The sequence below is a fragment of the Stigmatopora argus genome, chromosome 8 (genome assembly GCF_051989625.1).
Source record: "Stigmatopora argus isolate UIUO_Sarg chromosome 8, RoL_Sarg_1.0, whole genome shotgun sequence".
NCBI classification, from domain to species: domain Eukaryota; kingdom Metazoa; phylum Chordata; class Actinopteri; order Syngnathiformes; family Syngnathidae; genus Stigmatopora; species Stigmatopora argus.
The window spans coordinates 14,866,651-14,892,487 of record NC_135394.1 but is presented as its reverse complement, the minus strand read 5'-3'; the positions used below and the strand labels follow the sequence as shown (position 1 = coordinate 14,892,487).

General features: G+C 40.8%; 1 protein-coding gene across 1 annotated transcript in view; it reads left to right on the top strand.

Annotated features, from left to right (window-relative positions):
- The window catches only part of fbn3 (fibrillin 3), a 118,963-nt gene that overhangs the window by 77,305 nt on the left and 15,821 nt on the right, over positions 1-25,837 (top strand). The window contains exons 10-32 of the mRNA XM_077606561.1: positions 1,987-2,184; positions 3,945-4,070; positions 7,044-7,169; positions 11,795-11,947; positions 12,056-12,319; positions 13,113-13,256; positions 13,424-13,543; positions 13,619-13,744; positions 13,910-14,032; positions 15,097-15,372; positions 15,452-15,505; positions 15,588-15,713; positions 16,799-16,924; positions 17,062-17,181; positions 19,835-19,972; positions 20,087-20,137; positions 20,214-20,339; positions 20,414-20,638; positions 21,810-21,935; positions 22,018-22,146; positions 22,229-22,354; positions 25,502-25,627; positions 25,711-25,833. Of these exons, the coding sequence (XP_077462687.1) occupies positions 1,987-2,184; positions 3,945-4,070; positions 7,044-7,169; positions 11,795-11,947; positions 12,056-12,319; positions 13,113-13,256; positions 13,424-13,543; positions 13,619-13,744; positions 13,910-14,032; positions 15,097-15,372; positions 15,452-15,505; positions 15,588-15,713; positions 16,799-16,924; positions 17,062-17,181; positions 19,835-19,972; positions 20,087-20,137; positions 20,214-20,339; positions 20,414-20,638; positions 21,810-21,935; positions 22,018-22,146; positions 22,229-22,354; positions 25,502-25,627; positions 25,711-25,833 (3,252 nt within the window). The remainder of the gene's footprint in view (positions 1-1,986; positions 2,185-3,944; positions 4,071-7,043; positions 7,170-11,794; positions 11,948-12,055; positions 12,320-13,112; positions 13,257-13,423; positions 13,544-13,618; positions 13,745-13,909; positions 14,033-15,096; positions 15,373-15,451; positions 15,506-15,587; positions 15,714-16,798; positions 16,925-17,061; positions 17,182-19,834; positions 19,973-20,086; positions 20,138-20,213; positions 20,340-20,413; positions 20,639-21,809; positions 21,936-22,017; positions 22,147-22,228; positions 22,355-25,501; positions 25,628-25,710; positions 25,834-25,837) is intronic.

Genomic DNA, 25,837 nt, shown 5'->3' with positions numbered 1-25,837 from the left:
TCTGTTCCTCACATATGCGATCACTTTTCATGTAGCGCCAGGGACCGCTAAGGCCAATCAGTCTGTTAACTCCACTGGACGCCAAACTGGTTTATCTCTCCATCTCATTCAGTGGGTCGAACCGGGGCAGCCTTTTGTTCGCATTTCATGACCCAAAACTGCCAACCATGCTCGCCTCATTTTGCTATTCAGAGTGCCAAGTTGTTTTCTGTTTGAATCAATTACAAGGACTGAAAGGAAGAATGTTTGTATGGCTTAAAAATGACCAAAGAGATTATTTTGTCGTCGTTTATATGGCTTCTATTCTCCCCATAGAACGGCACATCTGTCAGTCATATGTCCAAGGCGGAGCGTGTTGTCATGAATCACATGTGCATGTCTGCACTTAAATGAAAATGCATTGGCCTATTGTGGCATTCAAGTTATGAGTGACGGATTGTCATGAGGTCATTGCGAAAGGTTGCTGTTTGCTAACTATCGTGTCATTGTTTGAAACGCTTCCACTGTTTAATTCCACCTAGCATACCTGTCAACTTATACGTTTTCCAGTTTTCTGGTCATTTCAAATTGTGTACGCCGTATAACAACTTTTGAACGGGATTTTTTTAAGCACGTTTTTTTGTAAAACTGATTTTGTTTTATCCATTTCGGCTATAATCCGAATTGTTTCGGTCGCTGGTAGCAGATGAAAACGTCTTCGTCGACTGCTAATATTGTCAAGGTTTAAGCATGATATGCACATATGCGTAAGTCATGTCTGCCTTTTCACTATATAAATCGTGTGCGGTCGATTGGTCGCCGTCTTTTGGTCGCTGGTCTTTTGGTCGCCGGTCTTTTGGTCGCCGGTCTTTTGGTCGCCGGTCTTTTGGTCGCCGGTCTTTTGGTCGCCGGTCTTTTGGTCGCCGGTCTTTTGGTCGCCGGTCTTTTGGTCGCGGTCTTTTGGTCGCCCGGACCGCGACAAAATAAGGTAAAACAACACGGTCTACGCATCAATAAAAGCCAACAATGGCCATGAGCAGTTTCACTGAGCCGACGTGTGAGTGTATAAGAAGTTTGTATGTACATGCGTTGTCCCTTTAAGAAGCTACGTCAGTCAGGGTCTTAACAAGTTCTCCAACAAAAAACAATAAAAGTCCGGGAAATTTGGAGCTTTTCTTTAGCCTAATAATTACTAGGGCATTAAGTATGACTAAATAGTAATTTGCAGTTTGTATTTAGGGAATTTGAGCAACGATTTAAATGGTAATTATCAATAACCTTCCAGGCGACCAAAAGACCGGCGACCAAAAGACCGGCGACCAATCGACCGTATACCATATAAATATAGCGCGTCAGCAAGCAATGTACCCAGACAGTCAAGTTGTCAGCGTCATACAGCGACATCTACACAATTTTGAATTTAGTGCACCGACTGATTGGGCATCCTGTCCATTTTGCAGAAAATTTGAGACTTTTAAGTGCGCCCTATGTGGTTTAATATGGCCGTGTTGCATTTGTACATTTTTTATCGCTTATTAAGGGGAATTGCAATCATTAATAAGGGGAGCCATTGGCTGAGGTTGACAGGTATGACCTTAAAACCGAGTTTAGATATCGATTGAAGTGATTTCATCCATGGGAACGTATAATTTGTACTATCAAAAGACTAGTTAAGCTGCCACCAGCACCAGTATTGTTGTTGTTAAGTCTTGGTGAAAGCTGCTACTTGTAAATGCTTCATTTTGCGGTTTGAGGCTTTGATCCAAAGCAATTTTATCATCAACATTGGTTCAACATCGAAAGTAAGCCTTCACGTCAAGGCCAGTGAGTCATGATCTCCAAACCACGCTGTGATGCCGAGCCAAAGATTAGTGACTCAAACTCAGTGTCTTCTAAATGAATCCTCCTACGCAGCACCAGATGTGGTCAACGAAATGACTCAGCGTATTATCATAATTCCATCAATTGTCAGGGATTAACCAATCAATTCTCTTCTCACCCTAACAGATTACAGGACTGGACCGTGTTTTACGCAGGTGAACAACCAGATGTGTCAAGGCCAGCTCAGTGGAATCGTGTGTACCAAGACACTATGCTGCGCTACCATTGGCCGAGCGTGGGGACACCCCTGTGAGCAATGCCCCGCCCAGCCGCACCCGTGCAGGCGAGGCTTCATCCCCAACATCCGAACCGGAGCCTGCCAAGGTCAGATTCTTCCTTTTGTTGACGTTCCTTGCCGCCACGTACATTACTCATTGTGTCGTCACCTCGACCAACTAGAAACATCCCCAGGCCATTGTCAACAATCCTAGGCTCATTTTACCAGCCTGGATGTTCATTTCCTGGGAAAACCACCCTTTACACACATACCAGTAATTATTTGTCACCATAGCGCTTTTCAAATAGCTTCAATTGAATCGCTTTAGAAAGGAAAACTTCATACTTGTTCATATTTGCAAGCATAAATCCAGTCTCCCGCCACCAGATTAATTTAGATTAGATTAGATAACTTCATTCATCCCGTATTCGGGAAATTTCATTGTCACAGTAGCAAGAGGGTGAGAATACAGACACAGCAAAAGACATTTTAGACATAAATAAATAGGTAATAAATAAGTCAATAAATAAATAAAATACTAAGTAAATATATCATTAAATAAATAAATATATACATAAATAAATAAATATATAAATAAAGAAATATACACATAAATAAATGAATATATATATAAATAAATAAATACATAAATAAATATATACATAAGTAAATATATACATAAATAAATATATACATACATAAATAAATAAATACATAAATAAATAAATATATACATAAATAAATTAATAAAAAGCACTACGCATTTTGTAACATTTGTTCAGTCCACATTGGGATTAAAAAACAATCTGGGATCCCCAAAAAAATCTGGTCGGAGTGCCGAGGTCGAGGTTTTTGGATATGCCAATCCCGATTTCAAAATGTCAAAAAAGTCTGAAATTCTGGATCATACTGAGAATTAAGACGTCAACATCCCCCACTACTAGTCCAGCTAGCATATGGTAGTCAAAATGAGTCCAGAAATTGAAATGTACTTTTAAAACGCTGTTAAATGTATTCAGCGATTTGTTTTTAACACATTTTATGAGTTTGAAGATCATGGCTATAGATGTGCCTATTAACATTACTATATTCTATCACAAATTAGCATGTCAGAATCAGAATCAATCCCTCACAAAAGAAAGCTCCCTGAAACTGCTTACAAAACAAGACTGAATTTCTTTGTCAAACAGCAATTTGTATGTCTTTAATTCATTGGACTTCAGAGGTTTTCAAGATTTCCAACCGAACGCTCAAGATAAAAAAGCTACAAAGACACATACAACGCCTCCAACAAAAAAAAAAAGATTTCACCAGATAGGAATGAACGTTTGGTATGCATACGTCAGCCCAATATCATCTGTAGGTTAAACCAATCCTTATTTTATGACGGCAAATACACATGTTAGAGTTCCCAAATCACCAGAGAGGCTTGAGTGACAGCCTGCTGGAACGACTACAAACGACACGTGACCATGAATCCAAATGTAAGAGAAGATAAGAAGACAGTGTTGCGTTCGAGTGGAGGAGCAGAGGTTGAACGTGTTCAGGAGATCGAACAACGCTTTAAGAGTCGCTCCAACGCACGTGCTAAAGCTCAAGCTTTGAATTCCGAAGACCGTCGAGGGGGAAATAAATCCACTTAGTGAAAACGTGGATGCATGCCGTTATACTTATTTCCCAAGGAGGCCGCCCCAACTGTCTGTATTTTCGATACTGGGAAAAGTGACTCAACGTGAATTCTGGGAAAAACTGTAGCCGTTTCCTGGTCTAACAAGCTCGTTTCGGAAGTTAAAACACATTTTGCTTGCAATTCCAGGGTCAAATCCTTCACGTTTTTACACATTTCTGTTTCTTTTTTTGCTGGTAGATGTGGATGAGTGTCAAGCAGTACCGGGACTTTGTGCTGGGGGGAACTGCATCAACACTGTGGGGTCCTACGAGTGTAAATGCCCTGCTGGCCACCGTCAAAGTGAAACTAGTCACAAATGTGAAGGTGAGTCTAGTTTTAATAGAATCGTAAACGCTCAAGTCAAAAAAAGTTTTTACATACCAAGAAAATGATCCGTTTCAAATCATCAAAATTCACTACTCAGGAAATAAGTAGTAGTTTTTGTTGAAGACCATGTCCAGAAACAGACAAAGATTTACCTGAAACCAGAAACACATAAAAAAACATTAACACACATAAGTATAAGGTAAAAAAAATTCACAAAACATTAATAAAATAGCTCTTTACCGGTGAGTTTAAATTACATATATTTCTTTTGAGTTGGTTAGTTTGCAAGTGTTCTGGTCAAATGAGTGTGTGTACGCAAAATGTATATTGTACCGTATTTCCGTACTATAAGGCGCAACCAAATTTTTTAGTGCGCCTTATATATGGATCAATATTGGTTAATCATTGTATGAAATTCCTTTTAGTGTGGTAAATACGGTACGCCCAAAAACAGTGGTTGAGGTATGAAAGATATTTGAAACAAAAAGACAATTGTCAAAAATAATCTGCCAGTTCTGAATAGAAAATATCAACATGGGTCATTAAATCTGGTCGTCATGTTTCTGCCTTTCTAAGCACAACTTGAGAGTCTGACTGAGGTTTTTAGGCAATTTAGATAGTGTAGTTAAAATGTAAAATGTAGGTGTGTGATTGTTTTTGGCGCCACCTCGTTTTTACGGTCTGCTTTCAGTTGAGTCTGCGCTTAACAGCTCTTTTAGTTGTTTTTTTGCCTATCTTTCCACTTCCCCCTCCATAAGTACATTCTTTTGGCAGCCAACCAGCTATTGGTTTCTGAACAAAGGAACACTTTCGACACGTTTAGGTTATGCACACCCATCACTCTCAACTTTTTTTTTAGCACTTTGGTATTTATATTTAATGAACTGATGCATAACGGTTAAATTAGCTTTTTTTTCCTCCCACAAACCTTCCTTACTTACTCCAAATAAAAGAGAAGTTGGTTCTCACTTTGTGAATTTTTCTGTATCAACTTTACGAAATTACCAAAGTTAACGGAAAAAACAAAAGGCACAGGTCCCTTCTAGCCAATGGGAGGCCAGTGAGGTCTTAGGAGACAGCCAATGAGAGCCCAGCGAGGTGTTGGGCTTTGCCATTGGGAGACGAACTCTATCAGGACCATTTCAAAATAAAATACAGAAACTGTACTCACCTTATTGGGATGTTTGATTTTTTGGGGTGTTTTGTAACTTGAATTTCTTTCGTATCTCAAAAGTAAATTTTCCCATTTAGGCTTGTCGTAACGTGAATATTTTGTAAGTAGAAACAATCGTAAGTTAAGGCAGTGTCATTTATTAGCAAAAAATTCTGGTACTTAGGAGTATGTTGCATTAAAATGACTATGAAACAGAAACTAGACTTATCTTAAATGTTCGTACACATTACTCGTGAACCAAGAAGTCACGGCTTGATTCATAAATGAAAAGTTTTGCTATGGATTTTTTCCTTGTTTTGTGTCCCTTATAGAAAATTACCCTTGAAAATGGTACTTTAAAGAGGAATATGAACCACACTGCCACTTATGCTGTAATTCTGTCCCTCAGCGGTACAATAATTGCGCGTGCATATAAATAAGTGGCACACATCGTAAAAATCGGATACAGTGTGGAACTCGACTTTGGGTTTTCCCGCAAGAAGCAACAAGAACCGCTCAAGCCCAGCCCTGAGTGAATAATAGCCAGTTAATGTGGTGTCATAAAGCATAGCACACATAGGTGGGTGGGGCTCCTTCACAATGCGCTTTCGTACTCTGAGGCCATTGGCATTTCTTTGGGGTTTACGGAGTTCTTCATTTTCACTATATGGAATTTTAATTCAATTAGCAGCTGTATATTGGAAGAGGATTGAGTTTGCAGCTCTAATCCCTCCAGAAGAATAAAGACGTAATTGCCTGGATGACTTCATGAATGATTGTTGAATGGGCTAAGGGGGTGATGATTTGGTTATGGTTAATGATATTTTATGTTGAGCCAACTATGATCGAAAGAGCGATCTTTTAGGATCAAAAATGGCTTGAAAACAGTCGTCGTTGTCACCAAAAAGAAATAAGTGGGTACAGCGTTTTGTACTCTAGTTATAGATGTCTCTGCTTACAATTTTTTTTAGGTTATGAAAAGCTTCAACGGGTACATTTTGTTCCAAGATACGAAAGAAATTCAAGTTATGAAAAGCAAAATCTACCCAAAATCAAAATGTCCTGTATTTTGTTGAATCATGACAGAGATGGTCTTTCATTGCTATCTTTCATTAAAAAATAGAAATCCTTTTCAAAGGTTTTAGTTGCTAGTGTGGTAAGGACCATAAAACAAATTGGAGAATTTACATGTAAAGTGGATCTCTACTTACAAATTCTACTTCAATGCTTATTATGCATTTTATGGTTTGCAGTCCAAAAATACAGTGGATTAATTATCAATCCGAATAAAAAAATTAAAAAAAAAAAAAAAACATTTTTAAAGGTTTTAGTTGCTAGTATGGTGAGGACCATAAAACCAATTGGAGAATTTACATATAAAGTGCACCTCTACTTACAAATTCTACTTCAATGTTTATTATGCAGTCCGAAAAAACAGTGGATTAATTATTAATCCGAATTAAAAAAAAAAATCATTTTCAAAGGTTTTAGTTGCTAGAATGATGAGGACCATAAAACGAATTGGAGAATTTACATGTAAAGTGCATCTCTACTTACAAATTCTACATCAATGCTTATTATGCATTTCGTGCTTTGCAGTCCGAAAATACAGTGGAATAATTATCAATCCGAATTTAATTAAAAAAAAAAAATCATTTTCAAAGGTTTTAGTTGCTAGTATGGTAAGGACCATAAAACAAATTGCAGAATTTACATATAAAGTGCATCTCTACTTACAAATTCTACTTCAATGCTTATTATGAATTTCGTGCTTTGAAAATACAGTAAATTAATTATCAATCCAATTTTTTTTCCAGACATTGATGAATGCAGCACCATTTCCGGTGTGTGCGATGGAGGCGAGTGCACCAACACAGCTGGTAGTTACGTCTGCACCTGTCCACGAGGTCACATTTCCAGCACGGACGGCTCCAGATGTGTGGGTGAGTGTCACCAAATGTCCCAACAACATTCCCACGCACTTCCCTTTCGTTCATCGTCTGGCGCATCCGAACGGGCATGCGATGAGTCAGACCATCCCGCAGACAAACACACTTGGGGGTGCACTCATTGGCCCGCATAGCCATCATTTACAAATGGTGAGACAACGATGCGTTCTAAATACCTCACTGACATGCCTCATGAAACATTACCAGGTGTTAATGTGCTCTTGAAGTCAATCACAGCAAACACAACCAGGTGTTAATTTAGATGATTAGAACCATGTTGGAAAATACTTGCGCATATTGTGAGACTTTTACTATAAAAGAAAGAATGCTGGGAGTGAATTTTATTTCATTTTCTGAACCGCTTATCCTCACAAGGGCCGTGGGGGGTGCTGGAGCCTATCTCAGCTAACTACGGGCACCAGGCGGGGTCCAGCCATTCACAGCGCATAAGGAGACAGACAACCAATCAGAGCTAGGGGCAATTTAAGGTGTTCAATTAGCCTAGCGTGCATGTTTTTGGGATGTGGGAGGAAACCGGAGTACCCGGAGAAAACCCACACAAGCCTGGGAAGAACATGCAAACTTCACACAGTGAAGATCGACCTGGGATCGAACCCTCGACCCTAGAACTATGAAGCCGACGCGCTAACCACTTCTTCACCGGACTAAATTGATTATTATTTATTTTTCGCAGTTAATAAACCACTTATTTGACTAGAGCTCGAGATGTAGAACATATGGATATGATATAGAAATGTAAAAAAAATATTCAGTGTTTTAACTTTTGCTCCCATGCAGCATAACTATAGTTGGACAATAACTCTTGTCATCTGCCAGGTCTGAGGTCAGTTCCGTTGTGCTTGCTCATCCATGTTTTTCCCCCTCCACACTTAACTTTGACAACGTGACCTGTGCATTGAAGCATTGTCATGCCCAAACAAGAACAGATCCCAGTTCAACAGTCACATATTAAGCATTTTCCTTAATCGGAAGCACAGAGCCAGGGTCAAAAAAGTCTTGGTGATGTCTACTTGAGTTTAGCCATAATATGCCGAGTGGGTATCCCAACCTTGATTTGAACCTGCATCTTCTTTTTTAAAATCAGGAACAAAATAACAATAAGTATATCAATATGCATATCCATTAAGGCACAGCAGGTGTCTCAAATCAATATAGGTTATCCTAAATTTGTAAAAATGTTACACAGAACAATTAGTGACCGGGCGTTTCGTCGAAAGACGTTTGGTCCTCGGACGTTTGGTCGACCGGACGTTTGGTCCCCGGACGTTTGGTCGACCGGACGTTTGGTAGAACGGACGTTTTGTCGCCGGGTTCGCTCGCTGTCAAATTATGACAGAGTTTACTGTTGAGATTTTGATATTAGCTATTTAGATATTAAACTCACTCTCTCTCTCTCATGATTATCATTTTGAGAGCTGGTTTCAACAGTAACAACCCGGCGACCAAACGTCCGTTCTACCAAACGTCCGGTCGACCAAACGTCCGTTCTACCAGACGTCCGTTCGACCAGACGTCCGTTCGACCAAACGTCCGTTCTACCAAACGTCCTTTCTACCAAACGTCCGTTCTACCAAACGTCCGTTCTACCAGACGTCCGTTCTACCGGACGTCCGTTCTACCGGACGTCCGTTCTACCGGACGTCCGTTCTACCGGACGTCCGTTCTACCGGACGTCCGTTCTACCGGACGTCCGTTCTACCGGACGTCCGTTCTACCGGACGTCCGTTCTACCGGACGTCCGTTCTACCGGACGTCCGTTCTACCGGACGTCCGTTCTACCGGACGTCCGTTCTACCGGACGTCCGTTCTACCGGACGTCCGTTCTACCGGACGTCCGTTCTACCGGACGTCCGTTCTACCGAACGTCCGTTCGACCGAACGTCCGGTCGACCAAACGTCAGGTCGACCAAACTTCCGGTGGACCAAACGTCTGGGAACCAAACGTGTTTCGACAAAACGTCCGAGTACCAGAACAATTGGTCAAAAATCTCTTAAAACATAGCCCGTTGGGGATTTCTATATGTCCAAAATAATCCAAAACCCAATTTCAGAATTTACGGCTTTCGGTCGGCAAGCCAAGTGAGTCAGTCCTCATCAAATATCTTACATGGATGCCGAATAACGGGAGGCCAGAGGGGTGTAGGGGGCGCTAGGAGGGCGTGCCAGTAATCAGAACCTCTAATGCCCCGTCACACGGCGGAATTCGGAGGAAAAAGATCCGTCCAGTCAGTTAGGCTCTACTATAAACACCTCTCTCCAAATGAAAGCATATGCTGGCGTCGTGGCGAAAGACTAACACACAAAGCGCCATCTGCTTCCAATTAAAAGCCTTCGTCATCCTCATCATCCAATCCCGTCGAAATCCTCCGCTCACTTAGTCCTGCGGGATGTTAACGGCTTTTAACTCACGTTTCGAGACTGTATATATTATGAAAAGAATGGGAACGCATATCTGTCTCTAATGAACGCCTGCCTGCCTGTCTGTGGAGGGCTGGAACTTCATGTATTCCCACACACTGCACAGTCCCACCAATGTTCGGATCTAATTGGCAAGAATTGCTCCACATGGAACGGATTAATTCCAGACTGCTGGCTCATTAGTGAGATAATCGACATGTGGGCCCCCTAACATGTATCACTCCCCTTTCGCTGGTTAATGCTGAACTTTTTCTTCCTCCATTTTGCTCGAAATAGACAGTTATACTTTACAGTATGTACGTGCCATTCTTGGGAATCGAATGGTTCAAAGGAAATAGCCACAATTGACTTCCCGCCCTCTCAGCCGACTCTCGTTCTTTGAAATTCTACACCATCGAGCACTTGGAATTCCAAATTTAAACTTGTGTTTGTTAATGGCCTAGATTTAGACAGAAATTATTTGTTCGGTGTAGTTCAACCTTTCTGGTTGATCCATTTTCTTAGGGAAAGTTCATAGTTCATGAACCAGTAAAAAATATCAGTTTTAATTCCGGCTGATAAATTACCGTATTTTCTCACATATTAGCCGCCTCTGTGTATAAGCCGCACCAATAAAATGGCCTTAAAATCGTTGAATTTTACAATTTCTGGCATATAAGCCGCCCTCAGATTCACAATTTTCACCTCCATATTCATGGTTTTAAGAGGGAGTACAAATGTGAAGGGAAAATTTTAAGAAAAATCATCAGACGTGGTATCTCTGAGATACTGTATGAATCAAAAGCACATTATTAGGGTCAATAGTCAATTTAAAAGTCAATTTGAAAAAAGAAATGAGTCTATCTTGATGAGAACCTGATGCTTTCTAATGACAGAAATTACAATTTTCTTACCTAAAGTTTAAGGTGTTGTGGCAGCCATGTTGCTTCTAATGTCAAAATATCTCAATTCTTTCGAGGGTTCATATTACTGCAATAGTTGTCACTTTCGAACAAGAAATAAAACGAAAAAAAGTCAAAGTGGAATTTTGTTTTATTTCAAAATCGCTTCTGGCCAGTCAGAGTAAGATGGCCCTAGGTAAGATGGCGGCGCCCCGAGCGAGCAGTGACGGGCACAAGTGAGTTTTTTTTCTTGAATTTCATTCATAGACGTCAAAATAAATTTTGTTTAACGTTTTATCTGTTTATCTTTTCTCTATTTTGAAATAAATGACCGTATCGGCCGCATTGTCTTGACGTCATGGCGTCATGACGTCATGACGTCATGACGTCATGACATTATGACGTTATGGTGTTGTCAACTTGCAGTTTTGTGCATGTCGACTTTTTATGCGCATATAAGCCGTACGGACCTTGGCCCAAAACCAACATGCCAAAAACACTTCCTCCCCACCCCTCAGGTAGGGTGCAGGTCATTTTTAGCGCTGCTGTTTTCCAAGCAGCTGTTACCTGAAACCTTTTCATGTGTGTCGTACAGTGGCATGGCTGCAAAAAATACTTGTTTTATTAGGTGAGGTTTGCCAACACAGGCCCCTTTCTAATTGACGAGTGGAGTCTGTCGAATCTCGGAGCACGCCTGCCACCACTGTTTTTGTTTCTTACTAGTACTACTCCAGATGTACTCATGCCCACCTGTAATGATAACAGAGGAGAGGGCGGAGTCTTGAAGCAATTTGGTGTACTCGACAGAGCTCAGACAACTAAGAAAAACAACATATTTACTGTATTGACATAGCATTTAAGGTCTGGTTAAATAAACTACATCTGTAAAGTCATCTAGGCTATCCAGGAGGCTTTAAGATGTATTTTTTTTCCTGAATAAATATTACCTTGTTATTTGTTGGCGTAAGAAACATGCTAGAAAAATTAGTGTCTATTTTCCAGGCTGTAGTCAAGAATGGTCCAGTGACATATATATAAATACTAAATCACCCCCCCAAATCGTTGCATTATTTTAGGGTTAATTTCCTTATTGGTGGTGACCAGCAAATGGTATTTTTTCGTCCAATTTTTGTGGTTGAACCTTTTGAACTCACTTTGAAATATTTTGTTGACTATTATCGTTGCAACTACTCGTTCTATCAATTGCTGTATCTTCCGCACTATAATGCGCACATTTAACAAAACGGCCTATACTATACTCTTCGAATAAAACCGTCTATATGTCCAATCCTTTTTCAGATCAGCGTGTGGGGACATGTTTCTCCGCCCTGGCTAATGGCCGATGTGCCGCTGAGCTGAATGGCCAGTACACCAAGATGCAATGTTGCTGTGACACCGGCCGCTGTTGGGCTTTGGGACAGATTCCCGAGATGTGCCCTGTCAGGGGGTCCGGTGAGTTTGAACGTTCAAATTCCTATTCGTACTAAGGCTTCAAACATTTAAATCGAAATCGCACTGATGATCGACAATATTTGCATTCTCCCATCTCTTCTCTTCTAGATGAGTTCCGTCGTTTATGTATCGTCGGCGTTCCCCAGGGACACGGCCTCCCAAACGGCTATCCCAACGGATACTACCCCAGCAACAACGGACACAGATATCCCGGTGTTCCCAATGGGAATGGGGGCAATGGCGGAAACTACGGAGGCAACGGGGGCAATGGCGGAAACTACGGAGGCAACGGGGGGAATGGTGGAAACTTTGGGGGGAATGGTGGAAACTTTGGAGGGAATGGCGGTGGACTAATGACACATCAACAAATAGGTATGTTCGACTGTTTACTCGGTGATTGTGAAAGGATTATTGGGTTGGGTTGACTATTCAGTTGAATCTTTGATACAAGTGTTTATATACTTGTTACGACTCCCCCTGATGGTAAGATATACCAGGGAGTCGCAACTACCACAGCAGAAAGATTCAGTCAATGACGAGCCAGACACACACTGCAAGTAGCCTTCAATGATGATTTATTAACAACAAAGTCCACCAAAACCTGGACTACGGGACAACATAGGGGAAGCAAAAGATACTAAAGTGGCACCCTCAAATAAAAACGGGAAAAAACCACCCTCCCAGACAGGTGTTCGAATGAACACCCACAAAAATACAGGAAATAAGGCATAAGGGTACCACTGTCAGAACTGATATAATAAAAGTCTAGACAGGGGAATAAACTACATGTATAAATGCAACAAACTATATGTATACCCCGGGGTGTCTAAACGTATCTCAAGTCCCCCTATGCAGCCCAAAATAATTAACTTTATCAACCTAAATACTCGATATAACTACGAGTAGCGTACTTACAATACCAGGTGAAGCTGGGGCAAACAAAACTTACTTAACTCTAGGCAATAAGTGCTATCTTAGAGAAAATAAAGACTCCACTGCCTCAGCATTTACAATCACAGGCAGTCAAGGGCGTCAATCTTATTTGCTTGTCTTGCCTACAAATTAAATATTTCTGTATGATCTGACTAGCTATTTGACAGAAAATCTCCCAACATTCCTGGATTAAATCTTGATAGTTTCCCAATTTTTTTTCTCATTCCGCCAGGCACTTTTACTGTGAACGACACCGTTGACATCTGCAGGCACTTCACCAATCTGTGTCTGAATGGACGTTGTATTCCCACACCCACCAGTTATCGCTGCGAGTGCAACATGGGTTACAAGCAGGATGTACGTGGAGAATGCATTGGTAAGCAAAACCCCCCTCTCTACGAAGCCCCCCCACCCCATGCAAACTCTTCCTATTGCAGCCTTGCACTGCCACCTTCTGTCACTCTCTGTAACATAACATAATTCATAGCCCTTCCTGCGGAATAACTTTGAAACAATTGTTTTTGTTTGTCGTTTCCATTTTAGATGTGGATGAATGTGTGAGTAATCCATGCATCAATGGCGACTGTGTAAACACACCGGGGTCCTATCACTGCAAGTGTCATGAGGGCTATCAGGGAACACCCACCAAGCAAGCTTGTATAGGTATATGTCCGAAATCAAATCAGTTTCTTTAACTCTTAAACCAAACTCAAATACCTGTTGATTTCGCCCGTGTAGATATCGACGAATGTATCGTCAACGGGGTGATGTGTCGCAACGGCCGCTGCGTCAACACCGAGGGAAGCTTCCAGTGTATCTGCAATGCCGGATTTGAACTCACGCCGAGTGGAAAGAACTGTATTGGTAAGGAGACAAGATACTTTTTAAAAAATCAATTAACTACTGTTTATCAATATCATAAGACTTTGGGTATTTCAAGTGTGTAGTCTGTTTAAGGGATGTTTCTAAATTATTTTTTTGCTCAGGAAAACTTGTCAGAACTTGATTTATGGTTTTCTCTCCCTCCAGATCACGATGAATGTGCCACGACCAATATGTGTCTGAATGGCATGTGCATCAATGAAGATGGGAGCTTTAAGTGTATATGCAAGCCTGGTTTTGCCCTGGCATCAAATGGACGATACTGCACGGGTAGGTTTGGTTGTAGTAGTAGTGGGTTGTGTTTTAGATGCTCTGACTAGAGCAAGGGCGTCAGACTCGGGTTGGTTCGCGGGCCGCTTTAACGTCAACTCGTTTTCATGTGGGCCGGACCATTTTAGATATAATATTTAGATTTTTTTAAATAAATGGATTAAAAGAACTGGATTAAAAGCCCTGGATATTCCATTTTTTATAGATCTAAAACAATGTTTATTTTAGCTTTTTTTAATTTATATTTTTAGATTTTACAAAATGATTTTTGAACTAAAAACACAGAAAAAAATATATTGAAAAATTACAATTATTGATTTAAAAGGGGGAAAATTAGGACATTTAATATACATCTTTACTCTTCATTTTAATTTGATCCTAAAACAGAAAGTCGGCACTCATGATTTACTTTCTCGGGCCACACAAAATGATGTGGCGGGCCAGATTTGGCACCCAGGCCGCCACTTTGACACATGTGCACTAGAGGGAACTTCAGTGGAAATAGTAGTAGTTGCTTTTGTTATTAATCCACTAGATAGAGCAGTAGTAGTAGTAGGAGTTTGCATTAGCGTATTAGCCCAAATATAAGAAGACCCCGATTATAAGACGACCACCACTTTTTCAAGACTCAAATTTGCAAAAGGACTTTTTGAACACCAAATTTAATTTTTATAAAGAAAATAATTACAGTACATCTGAAACAAATTATAACAAGTTCTAGTAGTAGTAGTTAGGAATTGAGTTATACATCGGCTAGGTGGATCTGTGCTAAAAGGAATTTTATACAATGATTAATCAATATTGATTCACATACGTATAAAGGCGCATGAGATGACAAGGCTCAATTGAAGTGTTTTAGTTGCGCCTCATGCGGAAAATTCAGTAGCTAGATTATAGGAAAATCTGAAGAAGAAAAGTATAGTAAAATAGGGGATATTTTTCACAACTAGGGGAATTTAGAATCGGATTGTTTAACTAAACGGCCTTATAACTCGTATGGTTTAATGGGCCAATTAGAGACAAGGAGCCTCAAAATTGTGACTGATGTTCTCTCTCTTCCAAAGACATCGACGAGTGTCTGACACCTGGAATTTGCATGAATGGCCGCTGCATCAACTCGGAGGGTTCTTTCCGCTGTGAGTGCCCGCCGGGCCTGGCTATTGATGTGGATGGGAGAGTGTGCGTGGACACCCATATGAGGACCACCTGTTACGGTGCCATAAAGATGGGCACGTGCTCAAGGCCCTTCCCGGGAGCGGTGACTAAGTCGGAGTGCTGTTGTGCCAATCCTGAACATGGATTTGGAGAACCTTGCAATCCCTGTCCTTCACGAAACTCAGGTAAAAGCACAAAAAATACTTTTTAAAGTTTCTCGTTGATACATTGTGTGGATTTTTAATTTTTTAAAAATCTTTTTAGCTGAGTTCCAGGCCGTGTGCAGTAGTGGAATCGGCATCACAGCAGATGGCAGAGGTCAGTTTGATGCTTAACCGTGTTGCATAGAACTGCTTTGTTTTTTAGCAACTGCTGAAGAATTTGTCTCCATTTTCCCCAGACATTAATGAGTGTGCCCTGGATCCAGACATTTGTCAGAATGGCATTTGTGAGAATCTGCGAGGAAGTTACCGCTGCATCTGTAATATCGGTTACGAGTCTGACACGAGTGGCAAACTTTGCGTCGGTGAGTGGGCACGCTTTGAAAGCGAGTAGAAATCTCCATGCTTATTTAGAAAGGGTTATGCATTTGGCATCTTTATTCCAAATGGGATTTGTACTGCAGTATTAATAATAGTACTGCTACTTGGAGTAGTAGTAAAATAGTAGTAGTAGTAGTGAAATAATAATAGTAGTAGTAGTAGTAGTAAAATAGTAGTAGTAATAGTAATACAATAGTAGCAGTAGTAAAATAGTAGTATTAGTAAAATTGTAGTAGTTGTGGTATAGTAGTAGTAGTAAAATAGAAATAGTAGTAATAGTAGTAAAATACAAATAGTAGTAGTAGTAATAGTAGTAAAATACAAATAGTAGTAGTAGTAATAGTAGTAAAATACAAATAGTAGTAGTAGTAATAGTAGTAAAATACAAATAGTAGTAGTAGTAATAGTAGTAAAATAGAAATAGTAGTAGTAGTAAAATAGAAATACTAGTAGTAGTAAAATAGAAATAGTAGTAGTAGTAAAATAGAAATAGTAGTAGTAGTAAAATAGAAATAGTAGTAGTAGTAAAATTGAAATAGTAGTAGTAGTAAAATTGAAATAGTAGTAGTAGTAAAATTGAAATAGTAGTGGTAAAATATATCATGAACAATTTTACAAGAATTTGACTGGTGGAGGTAGAAAAAAATGAAGGATAGTTGTTTTACATTGTGCTAAGCACTTGGCTACTGAAAACTTTATTGCTAAAATAACTCAATCTTGATTCACACAGCCAGATAAACGAATAATTTCACATTGTTTATTATCGCTGCTTACCTTGCATTGGCCCACATTAGCATTACATCCTAGTGACAAATGAAAGTCTTCCTGAAACGAAACGAGGGAAGCAATTACAAACACCGGGCAGAATACAAAATTACAAATGAAAATGTTGTCTTTTGATGCAAATACTTTTATTGATGGTATTCAAGTCATGCTTTGGCAAATGGCCATGCAAAATAGAGTCATAAATTGCACGGATCATGAGCTGGATAACGTCGGAAGGAACCAATATTTTGTGGCTTAATTCTCCGTTTATACAAATGACTTCAATGTTCAAACTCTTTTTCAGATATCAATGAGTGCCTGGTCAATCGCCAACTATGCGACAACGGCTTATGCAGAAATACTCCTGGCTCATACACATGTTCCTGCCCAAAAGGTTTTGTCTTCAAGCCAGAATCCGAGACATGTGAAGGTGAACATATCACACATTCCGGACGGGAAACCATCTGTTTTTTGGTGGTCGAAGCAGGCTGACCTACTTTTCTCTCGTTAATATTTCAATCCACATCCATGACCTCGGGTGTGCGTCCGTGTTTGTGTGTGTTCCAGACATTAACGAATGCGAATCCAGTCCATGCGTCAATGGGGTCTGTCGCAATGTGATCGGGTCCTTCAACTGTGAGTGCACCCACGGGAGCAAATTGGACTCCACCAACACCATCTGCGTGGGTAAGACATCTTAATCTTATGCTAATTTTTAGCCATGAAAAAGTCCGGTTTTCTGAGAATCCATCGAACCAACCATTTTAGAGCTGTGGCTAATGTTTCCTCTAAGCTGCGCCCGTGCGCAATTGCGCACTACTCTCGTCTTCTCTGCGCACAGTAAATCATATGGAGCGCACAAAATAAAATCTGAATTATTTTTTTTAGCTGTGAGGCCGACGTGCGAACCACTCATCCGCCGGGCCGCCCATTCATAGATATTAATCATTATATTTTATTATTACTAAATCATTTATGTGTAGTAGATATACACCTGCTTATAGCAGGTATATGATACTGGTGTGTGCCCATAGCGAGCAATGATAATGTTGTTCACACCGGTACTCAGTGTGCTCAGGGAGGTTGTCTTTCTGCCCAGACAAACAAACAATTAGAGGGAACATTGGCTGTGGCATACTTTTTACATTGAAAAACTCTCAAGGGACACCACCATCTGGAAATCTTTCCATTTAAAACTGTCATCTGTATTAATAAATCATTCTAATCAAAGTTTGATCAGCAAGAAGCACATAAACCTCCAAAATTATTCCAAAATCATTTTTTTTTACTTTGACCTAATGTCCCCAAAAGCAGACCCTGAACAACTTCCGGTTCGAGTGATGCAAAAATAAGTAACGTACTGTTTTTCATCGCATAATTTTATGACTTTTCTCCAAATATTACTTAAGAAAATGTTGTGCTCTCACATACTTTCCATCCGCAAAAGTAGATGCCTTTGAAACCAAACAACTTTTTGCACGGCAAGGCGCTCGTAACATAACATAAATAAATTTAAATGAACTTGGATTACGACGCAGACACACTCAAGAACAAGTTTAATCTAACCTTACACTAGACTTAATTCTAATTTTGTTTTAAATTGTGATACCTTTCTTCTCCCGGGTTGGCTCTATTTGCCCCGCCTCCAACTACACTTTCAGAAGCAACCTATCGAGGGTTGTTTGCTTTTGTCTTCCCTTCAAAATATTCCCAAAATGATACACACAAATGTCCTCACAATAGGATAACGCACGACCACTTGCAAGAAGTATTATAAATAACTCTTGTTTTAGCGATCGCCTCGCCATTCGCACTGACTAACGGGAAACATATTCATATGAATTTTTCTCTCTGAATATTTCATCGTATGACATCTTGCAATTTCCCACGGTACACCTGACCATTGCTCACGGCACCCCAATGTACCACGGCACAATGGTTGGGAAACAATGGGGTAGATTACATTCAACTTTCTCAGAGACTTGTGCTAACCACGCTAAAGTCTGGAAGGTGATTTATTAGCACCGTATTCGCTTGCCTGTTGGTGCAGCCGTACAATGTGTTACATTATGCCGTTAGCCAAAGATGAAAGTTCTCTGCTATTTATAGTTTTTACTTGTTTGGAGGATTGTTACTTTTGGAAAATTGCTTGCTTTAGCTGGAAGTCGAAGGTACAATTAGTCATCCAAGAAGATTTGCATGGCTGACAGCGTCAGAGCGCTATAAATGCTTCTGCCTTTGGTTCCTATCTGCTTTTAATTTGAAGGATCATCATTCACTAAGGGAGATGAAGGGGAAAGTATATTATGATTTGCTGTTTGGGTGGTCGAAGTTTTTGGAGGAAAAGTAGAACTAATTCACAACATCTCTCGCTCTGTGATGTCATCAAGAAAGTATTCATCTATCCGTCTGTCAGTCGGTCTGTTGCTTTGATATAAATACAGTTTGGGCGTAGAAATTCTGCCACAACTGTCGAGAGATCCTGTCAGTAAACCCAAATCCTAAGAAAAAAAAACCACATTGTATCTTTTTAATACCTTACACTCCCTACTTTTATAAGTAGTGCAGTAATCCCCCGATTATCGCGTTTCCGATTTTTTCCACTATTAGTTATTTAAAAAAACATTTTTTTTCATTTATTTTTTGTTAGAGTTCATTAAAATGTGAAAGTCCATGCTTAACTCGTAAGTAGAAACCACTTTTGCTAAAAGAACTCAGCACTGAAGAAAAAAAAATTATAATAGGGGTGACCCTACTTCACGATTTTTCCATTATCGCGGCGATGCTTAGTCTACATCAGGGATGTCAGACTCGGGTTGGTTCGCAGGCCACTTTAACGTCAATTTGATTTCACGTGGGCCGGACCATTTTAGATATAATATTTAGATATATTTTTTAATAAATTGATTAAAAGAACTGGATTAAAAGCCCTGAATATTCAGTTTTTTTATAGATCTAAAACAATGTTTATTTTAGCTTTTTTAAAATATATTTTTAGATTTTACAAAATGATTTTTGAACTAAAAACACAGAAAAACGGGGGGAAATCAGGAAATATAATATACATCTATACTCTTCATTTTAATTTGATCCTAAAACAGAAAGTCGGCACTCATGATTTACTTTCCCGGGCCACACAAAATGATGCGGCGGGCCAGATTTGGCCCCCGGGCCGCCACTTTGACACATGTGCTCTACATTAACCACAATATTCGAGGGATTACTGTATAATTAATTGGCACAGAATAAATGAATTAGTGCCTGCTGAAACAAGCCCATTAAACTTTTTAGCCATTAGATGTCCCATTCATTCTTTGAGTTTTCTCTTTTAACTCTACAGATAGCATGAAGAGCACTTGTTGGCTGACCATCCAAGACAACCGTTGTGAGGTGAACATCAATGGAGCCACGCTAAAGTCGGAGTGCTGTTCTACATTGGGGGCAGCCTGGGGAAGCCCCTGCGAACGCTGCGAGATTGGTCAGTAGACGCAAAAAATGATAGTTACGAAATGCATTGTAAAAATCGCAATAGCAATCGCATGATGATAACAAAACATTTTTTTCAAGTATACTGTCACTGGCCTTTTTTTAGACACCGCCTGTTCACGAGGATTTGCTCGCATGAAGGGCCTTGTCTGCGAAGGTAAGATCAAGACGACCAATCGATCCGATCCACGTCCTGGCACTGATTCGACGAAATGGGATGTTGCCCCTTCTAGACATTAACGAGTGCGAGGTGTTCCCCGGATTGTGTACGAATGGCCGCTGCGTGAACACTCAGGGATCCTTCCGTTGCGAATGTGCCGAGGGTTTGACTTTGGACAGCACCGGACGCACGTGTGTGGGTGAGGACGGGGGACTCGTACTGGGAGTTGGGGTGCGGTAGCAAAATGTAACCAGCGAATTTGGATTTTCTAAGACATGCGCAGTGAGCAGTGCTACATGAAATGGTTGGAGGACGAGTGTGGAGAGCCTCTGCCGGGACGCTACCGAGTGGACATGTGCTGCTGCTCCGTGGGCGCTGCCTGGGGTGTCGACTGCGAAGAGTGTCCCAAGGTCAGCTCGGCTGAGTACAGAGCCATCTGCCCGAGGGGACCTGGTTTTGCGAACAGGGACATCCTGACTGGCAGGCCCTTCTACAAAGGTACATCTTGAACCGCATTTTAAAAAAAATATGTTTTGCCCTTTTTTTAGAGTAGTAAAAATAACACTAATTAAATCTAACCATTCATTCATTTTCCAAAACACTTCTCAAAAGGGTTGTGGGGGTGCTGGAGCCTATCCCAGCTAACTATCGGCACCAGACGGCGGGGAGGACACCCTGAATTGGTGACCAGCCAATCGCAGGGCATAATGAGACAGACAGCCACTTACATTCATACTTACGGGCAATGTTCCCTCTAAGCTGTGCGCGTGCGCAATTGCGCACTACTCTCATCTTCTCTGCGCACAGTAAATCATATGGAGCGCACAAAATAAAATACAAATTTTTATTTTTTATTTTATTTTATTTTTTTTTTGCTGTGAGGCCGACGCACGAACCACTCATCTGCCGGGCCGCCCATTCATAGATATTAATCATTACATTTTATTATTAATAAATCATTTAGGTGTAGTAGACATACACCTGCTACTGGTGTGTGCCCATAGCGAGCAATGATGATGTTGCTCACACCGGTACTCAGTGTGCTCAGGGAGGTTGTCTTTCTGCCCAGACAAACAAAAAATTAGAGGGAACATTGCTTAAGGGGCAATTTAGCATACAATTAGCATAGTGTGCATGTTTTTGGGATGTGGGAGGAAACTGGAATACCCAGAGAAAAACCACGCAAGCTTGGGGAGAACATGCAAACTCCACACAGTGAGTTCTCACCTGGGATCGAACCCTCAACCCAGAACAGTGAGGCCGATGCACTAAACACTCGGACACCGGGGCGCAATAATTTAACCGGTCAATTAAAAATCTTTTTGAAAATACTCTGTTTACAAAAATTACATGATCGTCTGATACTATTATTAGATTTGAAAGAGAACCAGTTCCACTCAGCCAACAGATTTACTGCTGCCTAAAAGCACTAAAAACACAAGTACTCGATCGAATCCGATCTCAGGACCACCTTTTGATACTGTCCAAAAGTCACTGTATTGGGTGCCGTTACTGAGTATCGGATCGGGACATCACTACTTGAGGCCCAGTAAAATCCGTAAATCTATGTTAATTGTGGTATTGGTTCTTGTATGGTGAACCTAGCATAGTATAACTAGTAGCATGTTTGGTTAGGAAATGCTGTATCTGTGACTATGTTTTTTCACAGATGTGAATGAGTGCAAGGTCTTCAACGGTCTGTGTACTCACGGAACTTGCCGGAACACCATTGGAAGTTTCAAATGTCGATGCAACAGCGGCTTCGCTCTGACCGCCGAGGAAAGAAACTGCACAGGTACCTGCTGGCCAAAGAAAAACATTTTCTCAGAATGACACGAGTTATCGGCCTCCTTTTTGATCCTACGTCTGTGCTTTAGACATTGACGAGTGTCGGATTTCCCCGGACCTGTGCGGTCACGGAACATGCGTCAACACTCCTGGCAGTTTTGAATGCGAATGTTTCGAAGGCTACGAGAGCGGCTTCATGATGATGAAGAACTGCATGGGTGAGTAACTCGGTCTCTCGACTCTGTTGTCTCCCCTTTTCATTGACCTTTGTCCTTCTCTCGTCTAACCGACGGCCGGCAGACATCGACGAATGTGAGCTTAACCCCCTGTTGTGTCGTGGCGGGACCTGTCTCAACACTGAAGGCAGTTACGAGTGCGAATGTCCCCCCGGACACTCGCTCAGCGCCGACGGATCTGCTTGTGAAGGTGCGCCACAAAATCACACCGGCGGATTTACTGCCTAGACTGCAGGGGTCGGGAACCTTTTTGACGGAGAAAGCCATAAACAGTTGATATTTTTAAATATTATTCCTTGAGAGCCATACTCAGAATTCAAAAGTAAAAATACATGAAAATGTGTACATTTTTAGTCATTTCACCAACTTTAAAGTAAAAAAAAAGCCTCTAAATTCTTTTGACAACATTTTTATGCTGTTGGTAATCAATGAGTATCAATGAGAGTATGCATGCAGAAGAGTCTAATGAAAATAATTTTAGAAAACTATTAAAAAGGCGGTAGAGGTAGTGCTGATGTGACGCTCCTATTAGTACATTCGGGATTCAGCTCTCTCATCAGCGGTTTCCATATTTTACCTTACAGGTTAGTGGAGAGCCATATGCACCCTTCAAAAGAGCTACATCTGGCCCCCGAGCCATAGGTTCCCTACCCCTGGTCTAGAGCAAGGGTGTCAGACTCGGGTTGGTTCGCGGGCCGCTTTAACGTCAAATTGATTTCACGTGGGCCGGATCATTTCAGATATACAGTGGTACCTCGAGATACGAGCTTAATCCGTTCCGGGACTGAGCTCGTATGACAAGTTACTCGTAACTCGAGGTAAAGTTTCCCATTGAAATGAATGGGAAACAATTTAATTCGTTCCAACTCTCTGAAAAAAACACCAGAAACAGGATATTGGATTGAAAAAAAATGTTTTATTTCTTATAATTCGCCATATATTGACAAAGTAATAAATAACGAGTGGTTTAATAGAAATAAAGTGTTTAATCTAACTAAAATTGGCCGGATTTCGCCGAGGGGAGAGGGGCTTCGTTTTTTTTTTCCCTCCACACAACGCACTCGTAAACAGAACAAACACTCCACCCTCACGTTCGCTATCGATGGGCTGTTTGCTGTCGTACTATTCCCTTCAAAATATTCCGAAAATGATGCACACAAATGTCCTCACAATCGGAGAACGCACGACCACTTGCCAACGAGCAGCAAGCAGTCTTATCAGCGATCGCCCCGCTGCTCATCTTCTTCTTCTTCTTCTTCTTCTTCTTTTTCACCTCAGGCGCCTGAGGATTACCCTCAGCAGCGCTAGGGCTGCCACTGGAACACGGATAAGTTCATCCAGGGAGTTGCCCAAGCCGCGATGGTAGCGTTCGGTCATTAAGGCCGGACAGCGGAGCCATAAGTGTTCAGACGACTCTGTTTCCTCGTCGCACAGGCGGCAGCGATCCGAGTCGGATTTCTCATGGGAGCTTCAGGGTGCTGGCTAGCGGCTCCTTTTACCTTGTAGCATCTGTGTTCGCGTCCCATCGAACGGCGCCTATGATAGAGTTGCTGCCGGGGATACTTTTGCGAGCACGAGTATACTTCATTACCCAGAAAGCCCTCTTTTCACCGCGCATGCGCGTTGTGCGTTTCCTGGTCTGAATAGCTCATCCGGTGCTCGTAAATATTGTTATACACGAAAGATATGCCAAAAAAAATGCCATGGCAACCTGGCTTGGTCGTATCACGAAACTTTGACCGCATCACGGGCGAATTATTCGATCGAAATTTCCCCCGTAAGACGAGCATTCCGTATGACGAACGGTCGTATGACGAGGTACCACTGTATTTAGATTTCTTTATTATAAATGGATTAAAAGAACTGGATTAAAAGCCCTGAATATTCATTTTTTTATAGATCTAAAACAATGTTTATTTTAGCTTTTTTTATTATATATTTTTAGATTTTACAAAATGATTTTTGAACTAAAAACACAGAAAAAATTGATTAAAAAATTACAATTATTGATTTAAAAGGGGGAGAATCAGGAAATATAATATACATCTATACTCTTCATTTGAATTTGATCCTAAAACAGAAAGTCGGCACTCATGATTTACTTTCTCGGGCCAGACAAAATGATGCGGCGGGCCAGATTTGGCCCCCAGGCCGCCACTTTGACACATGTGGCCGAGAGGAAAATAACTTTACTTTCGGGGGTCTATATGGCATCCTACAAAATGAAAAAAAATACATTATGTGTGGCCCTGTTGGCCAGGGACCCTTATATTGACAACTTTGGCCCCAGTTTAAGTGTCCAGGTTTGTAGGTACACGTACTCAATTGAATGAGGTTCCATAAAAAAGCTTTTGGGGAATGAATGACTTTACAAAATTTTCTTGAAGGTCATTCAGTAAAGGATAACCTTCTGGTACTTTAAGGACAAAGTCACGGATGAGGCTAGATTTACACCCCGATTTTACAATGTTCTTTATTGGTCTCTTTTTGGAAATCAGTGGAGACGTTTTTGCGACAAGCATACAAAAGTAGAACAAACTCAATAAGGCTGACCTTGAATGAAGTAAAAGTATTCTGTTTTGAGTCATGATCTTGCAATATTTGTTGTAGATTTACATGGTCTAATAATAACACGCATTTTCATTCAACAGCTTCAGTTTGAAGTGGTTTTATGATATCATTGTGTTACCGTATTTTCTCGCGTATACGCCTTATTTGTCGCAAAAAAAATTATGACAGAATCGAGGGTACGGCTTATACGAGCATAAATTAGACTTGACATGCATGAAACTGCAAGGTGACAAAGGCGAAACACCATAACACAAGACAATGCAAGACAATTAATAACCGATACGGTTATTAAAAAAGAAAAAAAACGCATATTGCATAAAACGTGAAAAAACTTACTTGTGCCAGCCATTGCTTGCTCAGGGCGCTGCCATCTTGACTAGTGATGACAAACTAGACCGCTACAGACACACTTCCTGGTTGTACTGCTCACATGACTTCCTTTTTGAATTTGTCTACGTGCAGGCAAGACCCTTTTGGAATGTGCAATCTAGCAATCGATTTATACAGTATCTTAGAAATACCACATGCAATGATTTTTCTTAAGATTTTCCCTTCAAAGTAACACATTTGTACTCCCTCTATGAACATGGAGGTGAAAATTGTGATTCAGGAGGCATCTTATACGAGAAAAATCGTCAAATTCAACGATTTTAAGACAATTTTAAGGGTGCGGCTTATACGCAGATGCGGCTTATATGCGAGAAAATATGCTAGTTCATTATTTCTGATATAGCTGCCACTATAAATATTTGTTTTTCTTCGTCAGATGTGAATGAGTGCCAGCTGAGTGACAACTTGTGCAAGAACGGCCAGTGTGTCAACATGGCGGGAACCTACCAGTGCTCATGTGACACCGGCTACCAGGCCACACCAGACAGACAGGGTTGTGTTGGTGAGTTAACCCTATTCCTCAACTTGAACTAAAAATCCGTAAGGATAGTTTTATCATACTGTATATAAAATCCTTTTTTTCAGACATTGACGAGTGCACCATCATGAATGGAGGGTGCGAAACCCACTGCACCAACTCTGAGGGCAGCTACGAATGCAGCTGCAGTGAAGGCTACGCTCTCATGCCCGACCTGAGGACATGTTCAGGTAC